This window comes from Labeo rohita, chromosome 13 (assembly GCF_022985175.1).
Source record: "Labeo rohita strain BAU-BD-2019 chromosome 13, IGBB_LRoh.1.0, whole genome shotgun sequence".
Lineage (NCBI taxonomy): Eukaryota > Metazoa > Chordata > Actinopteri > Cypriniformes > Cyprinidae > Labeo > Labeo rohita.
Genome location: NC_066881.1, coordinates 19,700,693 through 19,722,839, shown reverse-complemented (window position 1 = coordinate 19,722,839; position 22,147 = coordinate 19,700,693). Strand labels below are relative to the sequence as shown.

The window sequence follows — 22,147 nt, the reverse complement described above, 5'->3', positions numbered from 1 at the left end:
TCTTGAAAACAATATTGTGCAACAATTTTGCTATTTGAGCAAATGTGAATGCAAAATGCAATACATATATATATATATATATATATATATATATAATAAAATAAATAAATAAATAAAAAAAATAAAAAATTGTGGTACTCTCCCATTCACTACTCTCGAATTTTACCCAACTATGATGACTTCCACTACGAGAAACCCCGAAATGTGAGAAAGGTCCATAAGTCCATACTAAATCAGAATGATTTGAATGTTTTTGAATGATCGTGTGACACTGATGACTGGAGTAATGACTGCAAAAAAATTCAGCTTTGCATCACGTGATTAAATTACTTTTGAAATATATTCAAATAGAAAAATGTTTGTATTGTAAGTAGTTCTGTTTTACTGTATTTGAATCAAATAAATGCAGCATAAGGCTGCATAAGAGATTTTTATTTTTCAAAAAGCCCTTAACTTTTGAATAATTTTCATCTTTTAGGCTGAATAGAAATTTGAAACCAAGACATTTTAAATAGAGTTTTGAAATAATGCATTTTTAAATGCCTGCTCTGTAATGTCAACGACAAAGTTTAAGGCTGCCGAGATTTTTTAAATAAAGTTATGAAATCATGCTTTTTAAAAATGCATGCTCTGTAATGTCCATAACAAAGTTTAAGGCTGCACTGATGCAGCATCAGAAATGATTTGCCTCTGTACACATCATTACGTTTCATTATGTCTTTACACAGAATTTGTAGCAAACTCAGAGCAGCCTTAACTCAGTTGTATAGAAGCCTTAAATGATGCTGAGAGCACATTATCATCCTCCTCATCATCTCCAGTGCTGATCTCTGGGCAGAAGGGGGTGTGTTCTCATCACAGCGCTGGAAATCCCCCATTAGGCACATAAAAGCGCCCAGAACGCCAGTTCTACATATTAAAGCTCGATCCGGAGCCGAACGAGGACTTTAAACTATGTAGGCACGGCGGACAGGGTTTAAATGGGCAATCTGATGGGCAGCTGGAGATATAAGGAGCCGAGCACAGTGGAAGAATGCGACTCGACATGGGAAACGGACTCGGAGAGCGACGAGCATCAGCCGGGTGGAGAGGAGGAGGACAGCGGCATCTCCGAATCAATGAGCCCGGCGGATGCAGTCAGAGGAGCCGAACAGCTGGATCACGGATCACCGCAGGTACCTCATCATATAGTACACGAGCAATGAAAGACAACAAAGGAGAAACAATAACCATGAAAACGGTCATTAGGCGCATCCGTAGGAATTGCAAGCGTATAGTCGGTTGCATCAAAAATGACAGCGTGTAGTAATGATTGTGGTATTGATATTTAAAATCCGTGTAAATCCATGTGGTGTAAGCACGCGTGCTGTGCTTGCCAAAAGCGTGGGCAATGTCAACCTCTCATTATCACCGACATCAAAGTATTATTAAATGATCGATGTACAGCTGTAAAGAACACAGCGCCATACTGAAAACTGCACATTTGAGTAAAATATTGGATAAATACCGAACACATTTCCAGCATGGTCACAGTTGTGATGAGCTCTATTGTCGTGTCATTTTTGTCCCCTTTTCTGCATGACGCTATAAATACCGTTTTAGTAAGTGGAGGTAGGCTTTGTGACATTGTTAGTGATATCTAATACTACTACTAATAAAAAGAAACAAAATAAAGGCATAGTTTATTTAAAAAATAGCTATTGACCCATATTTGAAGAACCAGCTATGACCTTTCACCTTTGGCTTCTCAGCATGCTGTAGCTCCACTAGTTCTACATAGATTAGTTTATACAATTTGTCATATTAATGACCCAAAATATTGAGGATTTTCTAAGATTTACTGCCTTACACATGCTGTCCTCTATGATGGGTATTGGGCACCCCAGGTAAAGGCCACTTATAATTTGATTTGTGAAATGCACAACTGAAAATAATGCAGACACTTTTGTAATATATATAAGATCATATGAAATGCCAAAAATGTTCAGAAATAATCAGGAAAAAGGGCATTTGTTTGGCTTTGTTTAGTCCTAGAGAGGCTTTTCTTAGAGCAATTGCAGGGTTAAAGGATTGTATCTTTGACCTTGTTAGATGTCTTATGTTTTAAAATGGCTCATGTTCTCTCTAGGTTTCTAGATTTTAAGGCCACTGAGAGTGTGACCTGTTCGGTGTGACCCATTTCCTCACGGGAAATTTGCTCTGCTGAATTTCCTGTCAGCGGAAGAAGGAAATTGGATTTTTATTAATTTGAAGCTGATTTTGATAACAGCTTTTCACACTTAGCATTATAGTTTTGTTTTTGTGAGCCTTGCGTCAAAGACTTGTTATATTACTTACTACAAAATTACACAAGTAAATGTAATTTTATTAATTAATAAGCTTCATAGACCTTTCAGTATGCCACATAGCAAACCGCTTCGTGTTTTGCATAAGAGTTCAAGTCTTCTGTGCTTTCACTCAACCGTAAAGATGTTCAGTGTTTGAACATCACAAGAGGCTGAGAGCTAAAAATGGTCATGAATTAGTTAGAAAAAAAGTACATAGTCTACAAAATGGAGCTCTTCTCTCTTGTCTAACAGCCTTTGCATCCCAATGGGGAAGAGCAGTGACAATGTAGCTCAGATGCTGATGAGTGAAGTCATTCATACGCTCTTTCCCTGCCTATGTAACCATTCCACTCCTCACGCTCTTTTCCTCTCACAGTTTGGTGACATGATGGAGTCCTCTGCTAGGATGAAAAGGAGCTTTTACGCCGCAAAGGACTTGTACAAGTATCGGCACAGTTATCCGGTAAAGAGTTGCGTCTGCTCTCTTTAGATTTCTCATACAGAGCTCGAAGGCCGATCATCTTTGAATATGAAATTTGCAGTAAATGTACTTTTCCACTCTTACTTTCTATCTTTCTGTCCTGGTTTTAATCTGTGATTCTTTTGCTCAGAACTACAAGGAGCCTCGTCAGCCGAACGAATACCGTAATCTGAGGTTCTATCTGAATAAGATCCCCTTGGTGCCGGATGGTGAGTGTGTATTTGCTTTTTCATTTTAATGATGGGATCTGAACTGAAAAAGCGGCCATCATTTGTTTTACTCAAACATTTCTTCATGCTGTATGCAGTGCATTTTACTTTAGCCATTGAGTGTGTACTAAATTGTACCATAGTGGGGGTTTTCTTTTATTTGTCTTTTCATTCTATTTCCTTTATTCTTCAATAATGAGCTAATATTACTGCTGTTCTTTCCAGGACAGCATTGTATGGGGTTCAAAATGTTTGCCAAACAAATCTGCTTTATTGTTTTTAAATCACCATTATATTAAAGGAACTTCCTCCCTGGAAGTCCCTTGATTCTCATAATGAGACTGTGCCTTAATTGTTACGTGGGGAAATTTTCTTCGCAGTAATAACAAACAGCCATTTCAGGAACAGAAGCGTTGGTTCAAATAATGATCTGGGCTGATAATCCGATAACATTCAAACCACGGTTTAGCAAAATGATCTATGAGGCAGAGAGTGATCTTAAAAACATTTTACCCTTTAAAACACTTTAAGAAATTTACTTCATTAAGTCATTATTTACTTGTTTTAAATTTGTGTGCTGTTATTTTTTATGTGGAATACTAAATAAATTTAGAAAAATGTATGAGTTCCTCTTTTTGGGTGAGCACATCATTATTTTGAGCTTTTTAATGAATTCCTTAAAATGTATCCTTCTGTATTCTGTATCCGAGGAAAAAAATAATAGCATACGAGTTTGGAACAGCATGAGGGTGAGTAAATAATGACTGAATTTTCATTTTTGATTTTTCAATGCTTTGTTGCATTAGACACGTTCTGAAAGTTGCTTTGGATTAAATGTTTCTGCAAAAAAGAGTCATGTAGATCCTTCCTAAAGTATTTCACCTGAAATATTGTTGGTGAGACTCACAACACAAGAATATTACAATACACAAACACATGAACATACATACTGCAAGAACATTTATAGCTAAATGAACTTAAAGCAGTTTTTACAACCGAATACACATGCCAGCTGGTGTGAGGGAAGTACATGGGTTCTGGAGTGCTTCATTAGCTGAATGTTTTCCCTGCGGGGCCAGTTTAGGCAGACAGACAGTGAAGACATCTCAGAGGAGCCATTGATTGGTTATTGTGGGCATGTTTGAGAATTAACTAGATCTGTTGTGCAAGCATTTAATGGCAGCATAACTGCTTCACTGCTGTTTAGGCAGACGGCTACACACACCCATAGCTCTGTGCTCCCCCTGAGAATTCAATGTTTTCATGTCACGGATGACCTACACCTCTGTTTGCGCTTTGATCGGAAACAACGTGCTGTTCTATTATGTCTCATATGTGAATGAATCATTATTTTTAATCACATTTCTTAAAGGAGTAGTTCATTTCCAGAACAAAAATTTGCAGATAATTTACTCACCCCCTTGTCATCCAAGATGTTCTATCTTTCTTCAGTCGTAAAGAAATTATGTTCTTCTTAGGAAAACATTTAAGGATTTTTCTCCATATAATGGATATCAATGGTGCCCACAAATTTGAACTTCCAAAATGCAGTTTAAATGCAGCTTTAAACGGCTGTGAGGAAGAACGGTCTTATGTAATGAAATAATAGGTTATTTTCTAAAAAAATATACAATATATACTTTTTAACCATAAACGCTCGTCTTAGTCTTTCTCTGCGTGAACTGTGTGTATTCCTGCTTATGACAGTTAGGGTATGTCGAAAAACTCCCACTTCATTTTCTCCTCTTCAAACTTCAAAATCGTCCTACATGGATGCAGAAGTACCGACCCAGTGTTTAAAAAGTGAACGTGCAAAGTAGATCAAACACCCTTTACAAAAAAAGGTAAAACAGCAATGTAGGACGATTTTTTCCACATACGCTAACTGTCATAATCAGGAATGTGTACAGTTTGACGCAGAGCTAAACCAAGACGAGCGTTTGCGGTTAAAAAGTATATAAATTTTTTTTTTTTTTTTTAAGAAAATAACCAATCGTTTCGATAGATAAGACCCTTCTTCCTCGGCTGGGATTGTTTAGGGCCCTTTGAAGCTCTATTTAAACTACATTTTGGAAGTTCAGACTTGGGGGCACCACTGATATCCATTATATGGAGAGAAATCTTGAAATGTTTTCCTCAAAAAACATAATTTCTTTACAACTGAAGAAAGAAAGATATGAACATCTTGGGTGACAAGAGGGTGAGTAAATCTGTACATTTTTGTTCTCCAAGTGAACTACTACTTTAAATGCATCATTTGATCTGGTACACATTCATCTGAATGATTTGTTCATAGATTTGACTGTCTGTCTCACTGATTCAATGATCAGGTATGGTAATTCTCAGCTTGAGAGCTCACTGGAAGAAAAGAATGAAATTACGTCTTAATTGTTAATCGCAAGAAGTCTTATGGACTACTACAGTTATGATATGTTTATAGCGCTTTTGATTTCTTTTTACGGAAGTTCACTTCCAGAAAATTTCCTGATGATTTTCTCACTCCCATATCAACTAAGATGTTCATGTCTGTCTTTCTTTCTTTAGTCGAAAGGATATTTTTGAGGAATTTCATTCTAGGATTTTTCTCTGTATAGAGGACTTCAGTGGTGGCCAATGGGTTGAAGGTCCAAATTGTAGTTTCAATGCAGCTTCAAAGGGCTCTACACGATCTCAACTGAGGAATAAGGGTCTTACCTAGCGAATCGATCAGCCATTTTCTAAGAAAAATACAAATTTGTATACTTTTTAACCACAAATGCTTGTCTTGCACTATATCAGATTACATTATGTACCGATTGTTTTGATAGATAAAAGCTTTATTCTTTGGCTGGGATCATGTAGAGCCTTTTGAAGCTGCAATTCGGACCTTCAACCCACTGGCCACCATTGAAGTCCACTATATGGAGAAAAATCCTGGAATGTTTTCATCAAAAAACGTGATTTCTTTGCATCTGAAGAAAGAAAGACATGAACATCTTGGATGACATGGGAGTGAGTAAATTATTAGGAAATTCTGGAAGTAAACTTCCCCTTTAAGGCTTAAATGTTCCATGGAAGAAATAAAGTCATGGGCTTTTGAAAAAAAAAAACATCAGGGAAATCATTGAGAGAATTTTTTTATTTTTGGGTGAACTGTCCCTTTGGGTGAATGTTTTTTTTTAATGATTAATGCTGAGCTTGGTCTGTTGTGATGATTTATTATTTGTCTCCTTGTCCCCGCAGGTATTTATATTGAAGAAATCCTCACTAAATGGAGGGGCGACTATGAAAAATTAGAGCACAATCACACATACATTCAGTGGTAAGACGTTTCTTCAATATTCCAGCTTCTCTAGGAGCAATAAAGCATCTCGTCAGTAATTGCTTAATAATGCTTAATAATTGAGACTTCACAAAATGTTATCGGCCAGGCACTTATTATATTATCATTATTGCTTGTTCAAAGAACAGAGAAAGTTGCATGCTAATATGTGCATGAGGGATTTTTGGATGGTGAGATGTGGATTAGATATGCTTTCCTTTACCATCTGTTCAAAATAAAAATCATCTTCTTTAGATGCAAATCCTGTAGATCAAGGCAAAATCAAACAAGAGCATGAAAGCGGACAAAGTCAGTTATAAAGACATCATCAGCACAATCGTGGTACCTGCAGGTGAAGAGGTCAATAACATCCTTTTGGTGACAAAAGATGGCCTTAGGACTACGTTAGATAAAAGTTTCTTTAATGTTTAACGTTGCTTAAATATTCATAGACCGCTTTGGCTGACTTCATCTCTTTAGTAACTGAAGAAGCTTTGGGGAATGTCTATGACTTGAGGGCATTGCCTGATTAAATGGTCCATTTTGCTAACATTAAAGATGCAAACGATAAAGGTTTATTCTTAATGGTAGAAGATAAGTGCAGCCCATATTATAGAAATGTATGTAAGCTTTTCTAAGAATCTGAGATTAAATCAAGCATGATTAATTAAACATCTTGCAGGCGCTATAGTAAAACAGCATCCAGCTGCTTGGGTGTGTAAAGCATCAGAGCTTTTCAAAATTCATAAACTTTTTGTAGCATACAAGGAGACAAGAAAAGGTATATTTCACATTTGTATCAGAAGACTGAGAGAAGTACTCATCAAATCCCTTGGATTCCAGTGATAATTATATCATTGATAAAATAAAAGAGGCACTTGTTCAAGGTCAACATGAAAAAATACTGTAACTAGGTGAAATGAATCCTTTTTAAACTCTATATGTGTTTCCTGCATTTGCTTCATGCTACTATTGACTAGACAAGTATAAAGCTTTTCCTTTTGGCTTTTTGGTCCCTGAAAATAGAGCTGGGTCATTCTATAATTGTGGGTACATCTTATGTCCATGAAGTGTATTTTTAATATATTTTCATCAATATAAAGCCCCGATACTTAATTTTCTAATACACAATTATATTTTTCCCTATCACATTGCTATATGTTGAAAAAGTCATATCTTAGGTTCAAAAAGGATGTTTATATCACATGCAACCCTGGTATTTAGCTCCTATTTTGTAAAGTAGCTCATTCTACTCTGCATGTAAGCATGAAAATGACCTCAAATATAAATTAACTTCATAGTTTCCCTTCAGTTAGATTAGGTTATCAAGACATTTGGGTGTGCGCTTCAAAAATAGTAAGTGTTTACTGTGATATAACTTGTTTCATTTGTGTCCAAAAAAACCATTGTCAACTATGTTACCCACTAGAAAGTCCCCCCTCAAAAAGGAGTGGTTTATCCCATTTTCATATAATATTTCCTCTAGTAGCACATGGATGAAACACTATAAGTTATGTTCTCTCTCTTTCCCCTAATATTGGTTAAACTAGCAATAGACTGTCAACAGTGTTACACAAGTATTATTGCTGCAAATTTTAACAAGACAATTTAACTAAAACTTATGTTTTGTTTCTAAACATATATATTTCTAAACATCCCATATGCTCAATAGTTATAGGCCTTCATGTTGAGTATAGGCCCAAAAGACTAAAAATGTCAACTAAGTTACCTGTCAACTATGTTACCCAGTAAAGGTAACATTGTGGACAGTAGCAAACATAGATGGTATTTTATGCACATATAGTAGTCAACATTTGAAGTGGATCAAAAAAGTTAATCAAAGTTGTCCTAAGACAAGAATGGGCATTGTTTTGGTTGTTTTGGACAACTTTGATGAACGGTTTTGATCCACTTCAAATGTTGACTACTGTATTCCTATAGATCACCTTTATTTATATAGCACTTTATACAATATGGATTGTTTCAAAGCAGCTATGCAAGGTCATGTTTGGGTTTTTGGGAAAAAAGGAAAACCTTTTTCTTCACCTGGAAGAAAACCTGGAAGAGAATTAGCATTTCAAGCTATGGGTTTCCTCAAAAATCGTTTTTTTTAAATAAAAGAAGGTCTATAACTTTACTTGTAAGAGACGCTCGCATACTGTAATCTCTACCCAGTGTAATTTTTTAAATAATGTAATGCATAAAAATGTTACTAAAGTTGCTAAATAGAGACTTCATACCACAAGCACATGCTTGAGCAGCTTGACAGCTGCTGGTGTTAGCAGTGTTTTAAAGCACACAGCAGGTTCAGTATTCATGCTTGATTTATAAATGTGAAATTTATGTTGTAGAACATGACATGAAAGTCTCCTCAAATAATGTTAACCACACACCTAAAAAAAAAAGGCCTACAAATTGACGTCATGCTTTTTTTGATTCATGCTTTAGTCATAATCTTTTTTTTTTTCATTTTAAAAATAAATATTATACAATACCTACGTCACCAAGGACAAAACATGTAAACAGTAATGAATTTGAATCTGCTTGCAGTGTAACATTCAGTGAGAGCTGAAGGTTGTACAGAGGTTAAACAGAGGTTTTACGTCATGTGCTCTTGTGAAGTTCTCGGTAGGGTGGCGTTACCTCACACACTCCCAGAGCTGAAGCTCCTGTTCGTTTCTGCCTGTGCTGTTATTACGAACATTGAGGGTGAGGACGAGGGGGAGGACATGATGCCCCAAGCCCGCGTGAAATAACAACACAGTTCTAAAATCGGGCTTCACGCACATGCTGCCAATCGTACCTCGGCACCCCCTCCTGCCGAGGAAAAAGCGATTAGCTTCTCTCATTCCCCCCTACTCATTTTTTCACACTCCGTATGCTTGCAGGGCTATTTGCATAATATCAATTAGCGAATGTAAAAACACAAGCACACAGATCGCTAGCATTTTGCCTCTTTAAGTAAATTAAGATGAGATGACAGCGAAAGCTTTCTTGCTATAGCAGGCAGCCAGCTAGAAAATGGCATGGCTTCAGAGAAAGAAGAGAAACAGGAGAAGAAGGGAAAGAAAGATGTGCCAGGGTTTGCGGGTTGTCATTCGCTAGTGGTCAGCAACATGAAAGATCAAACAGCTGACAGGGAGAAATTTACCCTTTATTGCATCGTGCGTGTGTCCCGTTTCTCTCTCTGTAGTCTTGCCCACATCCTAGTGATCACCAAAATACTGTTTTTAAAAATGTTTATCCAGCATTGTGAGTCATGACTCACTAATTGATAAATAATGATATGTTCAGAGACAGATCGTAACATGTTTCTTTCCTGCTGATACAGGCTCTTCCCACTCAGAGAGCAAGGCCTAAATTTTTATGCTCAAGAACTCACTCAGGATGAGATAAAGGTATGCTGCTAAAAACAAAAATTGGATATGTCAAGTTGGAATAGTCAAGCTTAACTTATTTTCAAGATAAATTGAAAAGAAATTGACCTTTTTTCAAGATAAAGAACAGTCAAGATGTGTACTCTGAAAGGGATAGTTCACCTAAAAATGAAAATTCTGTCATTAATTACTCACCCTCATGTCGTTCCAAACCTGTAAGACCTTCATTTGTCTTCTGAACACAAATTAAGATGTTTTTGATAAAATCTAAGAGCTTTCTGACCCTGCATAGGGTCAGCCGTGGCCTAATGGTTAGGGAGTCAAGCTTGTAACAGAAAGGTTGCGGGTTTGAGTCCCAGGTCCGGCAGGGATTGAAGGTGGTGGGAGTGAATAACCAGCCTCAATACCACGACTGAGATCCCTGTCCCTTGAGCATAAAACCCCCAACTGCTCCCTGGGTGCTGCAGCGATAGCAATATGGCTGCCCACTGCTCCGGGTGTGTGTTCACGGTGTGTGTGTGTGTGTTCACTACTCACTACTGTGTGTGTGCACTTGGATGGGTTAAATGCAGAGCACAAATTCCGAGTATGGGTCACCATGCTTGGCCTCACGTCACGTCCTTTCCTTTCCTTTAGACAGCAGTGCTACCACATTCGAGACTTTTATGAAGCTACAAGAAGACTTTGCGTGTGTCAAAAAAACAAAAACAACGACTTTATTCAACAGTTTATTCTCTTCCCTGTCAGTGTTCATGACAGTATGCGTTGTAATACTCTCGTGAACGCGGATCGAAGACGTGACACGAGAAGAAATTGTTGAATTCTCGTAGCTTCATAAAATTACAACTGATGTCACATGGACTATTTTAAAGAAGTAGTTTACTTTCAAAACAAAAATGTACAGATAATGTACTCAACCCCTTGTCATCCAAGATATTCATGTCTTTCTTACTTCATTTGTAAAGAAATTGTTTTTTGAGGAAAACATTTCAGGATTTCTCTCCATATAATGGATATCAATGGTGCCCCCGAGTTTGAATGTCCATAATGCAGGTTAGATGCAGCTTCAAAGGGCTCTAAATAAAGGAAGAAGGGATGTTATTTAGAGGGTATGTCGTAAAACTCGCATCTGAGTTTCTTCTTCAACTTCAAAATCATCCTACATTGCTGCAGAAGTACCAACCCAGTGTTTACAAAGTGAACATGCAAAGAAGATCAAACGCCCTTTACAAAAAAAGGTAAAACAGCAACGTAGGACGATTTTGAAGTTGAAGTAGAAAATGCTATAACTGTCATAAACAGGACTACACACAGTTTACGCAGAGCTAGACCAAGACGAGTATATGCGGTTAAAAAGTATATAAATTGTTATTTATTTTAGAAAATAACCGATCGTTTCGCTAGATAAGACCCTTCCTCCTCGGCTAGGATTTAGAGCCTTCTGAAGCTGCGTTTAAACTGCATTTTGGAAGTTCAAACTCGGGGGCACCATTGATATCCATTATATGGAGAGAAATCCTAAAATGCTTTCCTTCATTATCTGTAAATTTTACACTATCTGTAAATTTTTGTTCTGGAAGTGAAGTACTCCTTACAATGTCCTTACTATCTTTCTGGGCCTTGAACGTGAAGGTTGGGTTGCTGTCTATTTAGGGTCTGAAATCTCTCGGATTTCATCAAAAATATCTTAATTTGGTTTGGAGCAACATGAGGGTGAGTAATTAATGACAGAATTTTCATTTTTGGGTGAACTATCCCTTTAAAAATAGTGGTTCTTCAGTGGTTCTTTATAGCAAAGAACTTCATCTTTTTATTCATTTATTTATTTATTTTAATGCTGTATAAGGTCTTGAGGTGATAATATAGTCCTCTGGATACAATAAAAAATAAGTGCTTTAAATTTTTGTTTTTTTTTTGTTTTGTTTTTTTAATCTTTATAGGTTGGTACATATAAAAAAAACTAGAGAATAAAACATTCTTTAATGAAATTTCAAATATATTAGGCTGTAAAACCCTTTGGTTCTAATTGGAACCTTTATTTTTAATAGTGTAATATCTCCTAGTCAGGGGTGTCAGAACATCCATAAATAGGTTTCAGGAAATGGCACATTCTGTTTTTTAGTCTCTTCCTGCCTCTGTTATATTCAACCTTAAATAACCTTCTATAGTCATTGTGCAGATCAGCTTTAAACTAAGCAGGTTTTTGTTTTCACCAGGAATTCCAAAGCACTCGAGAAGCCAAGAGACGCTTCCTCCTAGCATATACGATCATGCTGGATTTCTTTGGAATCAAGCTCCTGGATAAAAATGGGAATGTGGCTCGGGCCCCAAACTGGCAAGATCGTTTCCAGCACCTGAATGAGTGAGTTGGTTTTTGGTTTGCTGTATTTTAAAAGTACTTTCTACTCTTATAATTTCTTTCTTCTTACCATTATGTTCTACTCCACCTGCACAGTTACATTGCATGACAGTCTCAACTCTTAGTCTCTCATCTCCTGCCATATTTAGAATGCTTCAGTTCAGGGAGTTCTTAGTCTCCTATCCCTGCAACACAATTTCACAGTCATGACCCTGACTGCACCGTCATGTGACCGTCTTATGCAGGGGCCGGAGAAATGGGTCAGACGCACAGAGGAGACTGAACAGAGAAGAAAAGAATAGGATACACAAAGTTTTGCATTTAGAGAAATAGTGATTTAGTGCAGGGAAAAATGCAGGAGAATTGCAAACGAGTTTGATGAACACACGATCAGCAAGGAAACGAGGAGTGAAAGAAAATCCGCAGTGCAGCGAGCTGAGTAGTAGACATAGATGACTGTGCGTGTCTGTCTGTGTGTCATTGCCCCAGGACTGTGCCATAGAGGACACGCTTACATTACATTGTAGGGGTACACCGCTTGATGAACTTTGTCTGCAGTGTGAATGGGGCTGTACCAAAAGCTATTAAGTCTTTTTGGCTTGTTTTCCACTTAAAATACTACCAGTCAAAAGTTTTTGAACAGTAAGATTTGTAATGTTTTTTAAGAAGTCACTTCTGCTCACTGAGCCTGCATTTATTTGATCCAAAATATAGCAAAAGCAGTAATACTGTGAAATATTTTTCCAATTTTTTATGTATATATGTGTATATATTATAGATTATAGAAATTAATACTTTTATTTAGCAAGGATGCTTAAAATTGATTACAAATTCTACTCAGCTGTTTCCAACATAATAATAAATATACCTTTTTTTTTTTTTTTTAACAAATCAGAATATTAGAATGGTTTCTGAAGGATCATTTGACTGGAGTAATGATGCTAAAAATTCAGCTTTGAAATCACAGGAATAAATTATATTTTAAAATATATTCAAATAGAAAACAGTTATTTAAGTAGTAAACATATTTCAAAATTGTACTGTTTTTGCTGTACTTTGGATCAAATAAATGCAGGTTTGGTGAGTAGAAAAGACTTTAAAAAATGTAAAAACTCTTACTGTTCAAAAACTTTTGACTTGTAGTGTATATAATGCCAAATTTATACTGCAAAGATGGTACCGAAGTGCTTCTGAAGTGGCATTTAGGTGTCTTTACACAGACTGTTTAATGCTGCTCATAGGTGGAATAAATGCATTAACACAGCTCAGCTTTATACTTTGATACTAGGAAGTGAAGTGCGTCTGAGCCGGCATAATTTAGTCTGGCTTTTGTTCTATATTTACACTTAATTTTGAATTGGCACAAAGCAGACCTAACTATGTAAAGACGCTGTAACAATCCTTAAAACAAAATAAATTAAACCAGCCTATGTTTTAATACAACTTCATATAGTGTTTGGACACTTTTCTACTATTCCTGACAATGCACAATGCCCAAATATAACATGTTCTCTGTTGTCAACAACTAACATTAACTGAAAATGTTGGCCATTGTGTGAAATCTATATTATATCCTATGACCTCTTTTCTTTCCAGGTCGCAGCACAACTACCTGCGTATTACTCGCATTCTGAAGAGTCTTGGTGAACTGGGCTTTGAAAGCTTCAAGCTGCCTCTGGTGCGTCTGCTGTTGGAGGAGGCGTTGGTGGAAGGCACTTTACCCAACATGCGTCACAGCGCACTGGAATACTTCGTCTACACACTGCGCCAACACGCTCAGAGACGTGCCCTGCTCCGCTTCGCCCAGCGCCACTACCAGCCGCCCGAAAACTTCATCTGGGGGCCACCCAAGAAAAAGCGCATTCCAGCCTCTGCATACACAGTGATGAAGGCAGGAAATAATTAGGTGGTGGAGAAGAGTGTGGGCAAAGCCAGGTCACCTAGGGAGGGCAGAAATAACTTAATAGAGAGAGAGGTGGACGACATGGATGAGAGGAAGAGTGGAGAGTGGAAAACGGCAAAAGGGTCCAAGGTCCTGCAGGAGGGCAGGAGAAGGGTAGATCTAGAAGAATACATTGAGACCATTCCTCTGTAAGAATAGAAAGAGAGGGATTCTCGAGTAGCTTAAGCTGAGCTTAAAGTTAGGCGAAAGAATGGCACAGCAATATTATTCCATACTATTGCCTTTTAGAGACTTGCTTTGTGAACAACTTGACTATTTGCCATTTTGATTTTTTTTCTCTTTTCTTTTTTAATTAATATGAGGTGTTTTCTTAACTCTGAATACTTTTCAAAGTGTTAGCGGATGAATTTCTCTACTGTAATTCTTACTTGCAGCCCTCTGGAGAGTTCTTAGCACATGTGCAAGTGTGAGTATGTATAAGTGCTACCTGAGCACGTTGTTTGTGTGAAATATTGCACTTTTTGACTATTCAGTCTTCCCCTGTGAACGAATATTATCTTAGTCTACATGCTTTGAGATGAGGCTTTTTTAAATCAATACCCTGCTAAAAAAACAGCTAAAACCAGCCTAAGTTAGCCTGGTTTTAGCTGGTCATCCGGGCTGGTCTTAGCTGCTCATAGCTGGTCAGCAGGCTGATTTTAGAGGGGTTTTGACCACTTCCAGGCTGGTCTTGGCTGGTCAGGATGGGAGACCAGCTGGAACAACTAGCTAAAACCTGCCTGACCAGCCTAGCTAAAACCAGCGACTTCCAGCTTAAACCAGCTAAGTCCAGCCAACCAGCCTAGTTTTTTTTCAGCAGGGAAGCCCAACTCTCAGACAGACATTTTGCTGATGATTCTTGTAACGGATACTCGTAGCTCCTTGTAACAGTCCTGCTAAAAAAATTACAATAGACACCATCACAAAATTTGTAATGGTTTTACTGGTTATAATGGGGCTTGTATTGGTTTTAATGGAAACTGTAACGGACCCTGTGGGTTTCTACTGATAATTAGTCATCTTCTATTGGTGGATTGTTAAAACCATTTAATCCTAATAGAATATGTCCCAAAACACACTACAGAAAACCATTTTAAATGGTTAAAAATGTAATGTTTGTAATAGTAGTTGTAGTGGAAACCATTAGAATTTCTGTGATGGTTTCCATTGTTTTGTTTTTCAGCAGGGAGATCATAATAATGTGAAGTGTGAATATACTTGCAGGAATTTTCAGGTAATTGATCTTCCATGTTTCTATAGGTACGTGTGAGATCTTAATCCAGTTTTCTCAAATACGTCTTGCAATATAAAGTGCCTCTTCTTTCGTTTGTTAAAGCATACGTGACGTTCTTTATCATTTCGAGTCGGAAGTCGCGCAGTAGCCAAGCCGTTTGTGGAGACATGCAGTTTTAAGCAAAAACAAACTTGAATTTAGACTTTATTGTGTTTTATGTTTTTTTTTCTGATAAAACAAAGCCTTAGCTCTCATTTACTCATTAAAATATAAATTCAAACGATAAATGCCGTTCTGACGTTACCAAGTGTGGTGTGACGTACTGCTGTAACCGCCTCATCAGTTCAAATGACGGCACGGCGCATTTATCAATCATTACTTAGCGTAACTAGTTAAAGTACATGAGAAGGTATATTAAAAAGTTTATTACCCTAAGTCAGGGGTGCCCAACCCTGTTCCTGGAGATCGACCTTCCTGCAGAGTTTAGTTCCAACCCTAATCAAACACACCTGTCTGTAATTGTCAAGTGCTCCTTCAGATCCTAATTAGTTGGTTCAGGTGTGTTTGGTCATGGTTGGAGCTGAACTCTGCAGGAGGGTCGATCTCCAGGGACAGGGTTGAGCACCCCTGCCCTAAGTAATCGACGAAGTTTCAGCGGGGAAGACATCAGTGAAACAGCTTGTGAACAACATGGTATGTAACTTACATTTAGCTTACTTACATCATTTAGCAAACTAACTAGCAGGTAACAATACAGGTTTGACAGCCACCGTTTAAATGATTATCTATATCTCGAGAACGGTTTGAAAGATAACCGTAATATCATTAGAAAGTAGAGACTTAATGGTTCAGTGTATATTACTCTGGACGACTCAAAGTGATGGAGCAATTCACATATGTAGCTATGTGTGAGAGTGTATGCTGCCTTTCTCTAATCATACTTACAGTGTAAAAGTGTGGACAATCAGGGCTATTGATGGTCACTATCCACATAGAATACAAATAAATTAGTGTTTTATTAGCAAATATTAATACAAATAAAGCATGTGTGTTATGTGTATTTGTTCCACACTGCGGTTTCAGAGTGTACCCAGAGGGCTAGACAATACCAGTGCTATGGGGTTATGCATTTTTAGTTTCTAACGGCTTCTTCCCTTCTTCCATCTAACGGCCATCTTCCCGTGTTTCTCTTGGATTAAATGCTGAAGGCTCTCTCAGTCTCTTTCTCTCAATCAGCATTTAGATTGAGCACAATTTTCTGTTTGTGGAAGAAAAGAGGGGTCACATAATTCTTGTGTCCAGAACCTGAAAACGTTGTGCTGTCTATAAAGATGCCTTCATCTGGTCAGTTTTTGAATTCAGCACAGATATGCACTGCAATGTCCCACAATCCTGTGCATGTGGTATGGCAGTTGGTGAAAAGAAAAGAAATAAAGCATCTGATGGAGGGATTGAAAGAAGTATATTTATTCATAAATGTATGTTGTTTTTACATCTACTAAGAAATAAGTATTAATATCTGCCTGCTTATCTCTTAAGCTCACTTGAATTTTTTGATTTTTAAATGTGAAGTTATAATGCTTTGGAAGTCAGTCTGGAACCAGTTTTCTTTGGGAGGTACTTTTATACAAAAATATTGCCTTTAAGTCAAAATAGGCAGCGAAACTTAAGTTTCAGACTTTTGTCCTGTTGGGAAACAAATAGCCATCTTCTCTTCGTCCATCTGAAGAACCTGTGGTTCTAAAAGACTGTTGAATCCACATTTCAGTATTTCAGTGTTTCTCGTGCCATAATCGTGTGGAAACGGTTTGACTGGCGCCGCGCAAGGCGCTTTAAGTGTTTCTAACTTATAACTTTTGTTGAGAAGTGTTCATTTGTAATCAAAGGAAATGTATGTGAGATTTGGAAGTTCATATTTGGACGTTTCTATTGTGGCCTACTGTATAATAAAGTGCAGCTCTTTGACGAATTGTAAGTGTGAGTGCGTGTAAATGTAGATGCTGAATTTTGATGTTCTGTGAATTTGACTGACACAACTGAGATTTTGCATCTTTTAATTTCCCCCGTACATTTAATTCCATTGAATCCAGCTGAATTCATTTGCTAGTCAGAAGTATGGTGGTGTTACTATTATGGTGTGTCAAATATATATTTATGCACTTTGAGAAGATACTGTAAATGCAATATAATTTCAACTCTTTGTAACAAAAACAATTTTAAGAATAAAAAAAACTCACTAACCACAATAATTTCATAACTCTTTCTTTGGAATACTTGTTTCACAGCATTCTGTGGTCAAATAATATAAATATTATAATATCTAATAATGAATATAAATTATATTATAAAATATTTCAATTAAGAATACTTTTACTTACTGTATATTTACTATACACATGCATGTGCATGTATATAAAATATTTATAGAAAATATTAATTATATGCATATAAATATATACATGTAAATCTATTTTTAAAAAAATATTGTTTGTATGTGTATTTATATAAATATAAAAATATATACATTTTGAAAAAACACAGTATACACATATATCGTGTACAAAAAAACTTTATTTTGGATGGGATTAATAGTTTGACACTACTTTTTATTTATTTAGAAGTACTAGCAGTAATAAGCACTATAATATTTGGTTGGACCCAAAATGAACCTGTACACTCTTACACAAAGAAAATATATTTCCTTACATTTAATACAATTAATATAATAACTGATTTAATGTCATAATAATAATAATGATTTGAATATATTTTAAAATGTAATTTATTCCTGTGATTTCTAAGCTAAAGATGACATCATTACTCCAGTCACATGATCCTTCAGAAATCATTCTAATCCTCGTATTTGCTGCTCAAAAAACATTATTTTGAAAACAGCTGAGTAGATTTTTTTGCAGGTTTCTTTGATGAATAGAAAGTTCAGAAGAACAAAGGAAAAAAAAAAAAAAAAAAGAAAAAATAATAAATAAACAAAAAAATAATAAAATAAACAGACTACACGTGTTTGAATTGGATGGTGTATAACTGTTTTAAATGTTAATAATATTAATAATAATATATGTTTCTTGAACAGCAAATAAGCATATCAGAATGATTTCTAAAGGATCATGTGACATTGAAGACTGGAGTAATGATGCTGAAAATGTTGCTTTGATCACAGGAATAAATTACATTTTAAAATATATTCAAATAGAAAGCAGTTTTTTTAAATAGTAAAAATATTTTACAATATTACTGTTTTGCTGTATTTTGGATCAAATAAATGCAGGCTTGGTGAGAAGAAGCGACTTCTTTAAAAAACATAAAAAATCTTACTGTTCAAAAATGTTTGACTGGTAGTGTATCAGTATGTAGCCATACATGGTTCATGCAAATAGTGCAGTACATTAAAAAAAAAATTAACACTAGTTTTAGATGATTTAATTTATTGTATTATATTTTCCTGTATATTCCCATATATTTAAGTGCAGGGTTATGAAAGACTATTTAGCTTATGGGTCCTGATCATGCAACTCGGGTTTATTTTGCAGTAGTGACCAGCTAACTGAAGCTCATCGCTTACATATGTAATTTCAAAACAATCTCTCAGCTTAAGATAAAGCAGCTCTGGCTTCACTCTCAGCCGCCGCAGCGCACTGCGCTGTGTCTTTGACAGAGGTCGATTTCAATATCACTGTGTCCCCTCCCATAATCCACATCGCTCCGTTGAGAGGATTGTGAAGTCAGGGAAAACAGTTAAAATTGTGATAAAATCACAGAAGAGCGATGCCATATGGTCTGTTCAGGCAGCCTGGTCCCCGGTGGGCTTAAGGAGACCGTGTATCCCGTAATCAGCGTGAGCTTTGCTGTTGCTTGTCAAAGCGTCAGTGTGTGGGATCGGTTTTCCTGACGTACACCTGTGAGTGTGACTTTCCCTGGCAGCTCTTCAGTCTGAGAGCTGTCAGACACACACCTGGCCCGGCTCTCCTGATGCGGTCCTGTACATCTTCTCCTGTGGTTTTCTTCACCACAGTCCTTGTCTGCTTATTCTTTGACTACCAACATACTGTGATTGGATATCATTACATAAGTGAGCACCTGTGAAGCTTATATGCTGACTGTGTTGATTAAATGCTCATGTTCTGTTAAAAAAACAAATAAAATCATATAAATAAAATCAAATTAAATGATACATTTGACATGTGTATTATATGTATTTAAACTATGATAATCATATGGAAGTTTCTTCAACTGTGGTCGTATGCTTTTTTTTTATTACATACAGAAATAGTATGAAATATTATTACAATTATTACAAAGTAACGTTTTTTAATATTTTGTAGAGTTATTTACTCATGTGATACAAAGCTGAATTTCCAGTAGTCATCATTTTAATATGCTGATTTGCTGCTCAAGAAACATTTCTTATTATTATCAGTGTTGAAAACGGTTGTGCTGCTTCATATTTTTGTAAAAAAAACTGCATGTGCAGGATTTGTTGATGAATATGAACAGTAATTACTTTAAATTGAAATATTTTGTAACATTATACACTACCAGTCAAAAGTTTTTGAACAGTAAGATTTAAAAAAAATGAGCCTATTTTCAAAAAAATATCCTTCAAATACAATTTTCATACTTTTGCATAATTTAATAACATTACAGTTTTGATGCAACTGATGTGAAAAAGTTTTTTCTTGTTAAGTGATTATAATTGTCATTCTTGGAAATGTCAGTTTTATATAGTTTATTATTTCACAATTTAGCTTGTTTATAGGTCAGTATGCTCCAGTTAGCAGTTAGCAAAACGCTGTGCTCTTGCTGTGGTTCATGTGTGTTAAATGTGCTGAGTGGAAGGCAGTATGGCCGTGCTGATCGGGAGTGACAGAATGAGGTGGAAGGGCTTGTGTGCTGGGTGTCTGTGTTGAGAAGCGGATATTCCCCATGACTTCCATCTTGTGTGTGTGTGTGTGTGCGTGTATCTCCCTTACTGTGCTGTAGTCTGATGCAATTAGCAGCCTCAAAGCTTCATACCACAGCTCTCAATTAAACATACAACATGCACTGTTGGTACTCTGCGCAGTGATGCAGAAAAACAGGCACCAGTCACAGGTCAGGCGAGAATGGATCAGTCAGTGTGTTTAGACGAGGCCTGCTGAATAACACAGAGCCCTGCTGTTCACACGCCCCATGAAATTGATATCCCAGCAGTCACTGCGTCTTTTTACTGTTCAGGATGGAATATTAGCTTACTGCTTGCTAAATACTGAGCATTATAAATTAGATACTATTTTTTTAATGTACATGTTTTTTTTTTTTTTGTTTTTTTTTTTTTTTTAAAATAGAAGGTAGGGCAGAGCAATTCAGAATGCTTTTTATTGAAATATTATATGAAATTTAGGACAAACAAACCATGATTTGCCAAGATTTGGGATGGATATTCTAGAGAGAATTGCTCTGGATAAAACTGTGTATTTGCCAAAACACACTACCATTCAAAAGTTTGGGGTCAGTATGTTTTTAAAATTGTTTATTTACTTATTTATTTGAATGAAATTAATACTTTTATTCAGCAACTATATGTTAAATTGATAAAAAGCTATTCTTTTGAACTTTTTAATCATCAAACATTTGTGAAACAAGTCTTACAGGTTCCAAAAAAATCTTAGCAGCACAACTGTTTTCAACATTAATAATAAACCAGTACATTAGAATGATTTCTGAAGAATCATGCGATGCTGAAGACTGGAGTAATGGCTGCTGAAACTTTAGCTTTGCCGTATTTTTGATTAATTTCCCAAATTGTAGTTTTCGAGTGTATATGCGGTATGGCAAGATGTCTTAAAATGTTTTTAATGTGTTTTTTTTGTTTTTCATTTTTTAAAATGATGTCTTTTTCTAACATTTAACTTAGACCACATTATCAGATTACTTTTTTACAACTTTATGAATACATATAAATGACAGCTTAATGATTTTTTAAAAGCCTTTTTGCACAATTATTTAGAGACCACATGTACCTTTTTTGTCACTGGTGTTACCTTTTTTGGCAATATTAAAGGTTTTTATTAAATATTATTTCTCAAATTTTTTTTTCAGCACATGTCGTCAGAGTTACAGAAAAATAATGAAAATGCAAGAAATAAGGAGATTATGTTTTATTTATTTAATGTGACAGAAAAAAACACAGTAACACCAGTGACATACATAAGACCTGATATACTGATCTTCACTGCTGTTACCTATAAGGAAGTGACAATTTTAATGAAAAATGCATTTTACAAAATGGCTGCTGCAAGGTATCAAACCATATGTTGTCAGTCACTAAATTAAGTAGTTTAATCCATTTTTATTCTAGTTTTTTGCAAAAGTGATGTCGTCAGTGTGATTTTAATTTTTTTTAAATAAAAAATATTATTTTTGTTAAACTGTAACACCAATGACACTCCAGGGGACCACTACTTTTATTATATATTTTGTTATATTTATTCAGCATTTAATTTTTTTATTCCATTTACATCATGTTTTTGATAGTTATGAATACATTATTATATTTTAAATGGTAGAAAAATCTGTTTTTGACCTCAAAATAAAGCAGTTCGCCCTCTGTACATTGCTGTGGGGACAAGCGGTTTTGTGGTGCTTGGAATTCTATATAATTAATTTAAAGTGTTTTTCAAGTGTAATATTTCTGTAAAGGCTAGGGACAGGAAAATGGACATTTCCATAGAATAACCCGTATAAGGTTTTTGGCAGCATGTAGCATTACATGGGGACTTAAAAACAGAGGGACTAAAAGGGACTAAAAAACACAGAACTGGTTTCATGGGTCTTTAAATGGATAATTCACCGAAAAATGAAAATTACCCAATGATTTACTCACTCTCAAGTCATCCTAGGTATATATGACTTTCTTCTTA

General features: G+C 36.0%; 1 protein-coding gene across 1 annotated transcript; it reads left to right on the top strand.

The window, feature by feature from the left end:
• The first annotated feature begins 847 nt into the window (after nucleotides 1-847).
• Nucleotides 848-17,466, top strand: ogfrl1 (opioid growth factor receptor-like 1). The gene is made up of 7 exons (XM_051126521.1): nucleotides 848-1,175; nucleotides 2,704-2,790; nucleotides 2,939-3,017; nucleotides 6,240-6,318; nucleotides 9,650-9,716; nucleotides 11,912-12,057; nucleotides 13,651-17,466. The coding sequence occupies exons 1-7, from the start codon at nucleotides 981-983 to the stop codon at nucleotides 13,958-13,960; spliced, it is 963 nt and encodes a 320-aa protein (XP_050982478.1). The 5' UTR covers nucleotides 848-980; the 3' UTR covers nucleotides 13,961-17,466.
• The last annotated feature ends 4,681 nt before the right edge of the window (nucleotides 17,467-22,147 follow it).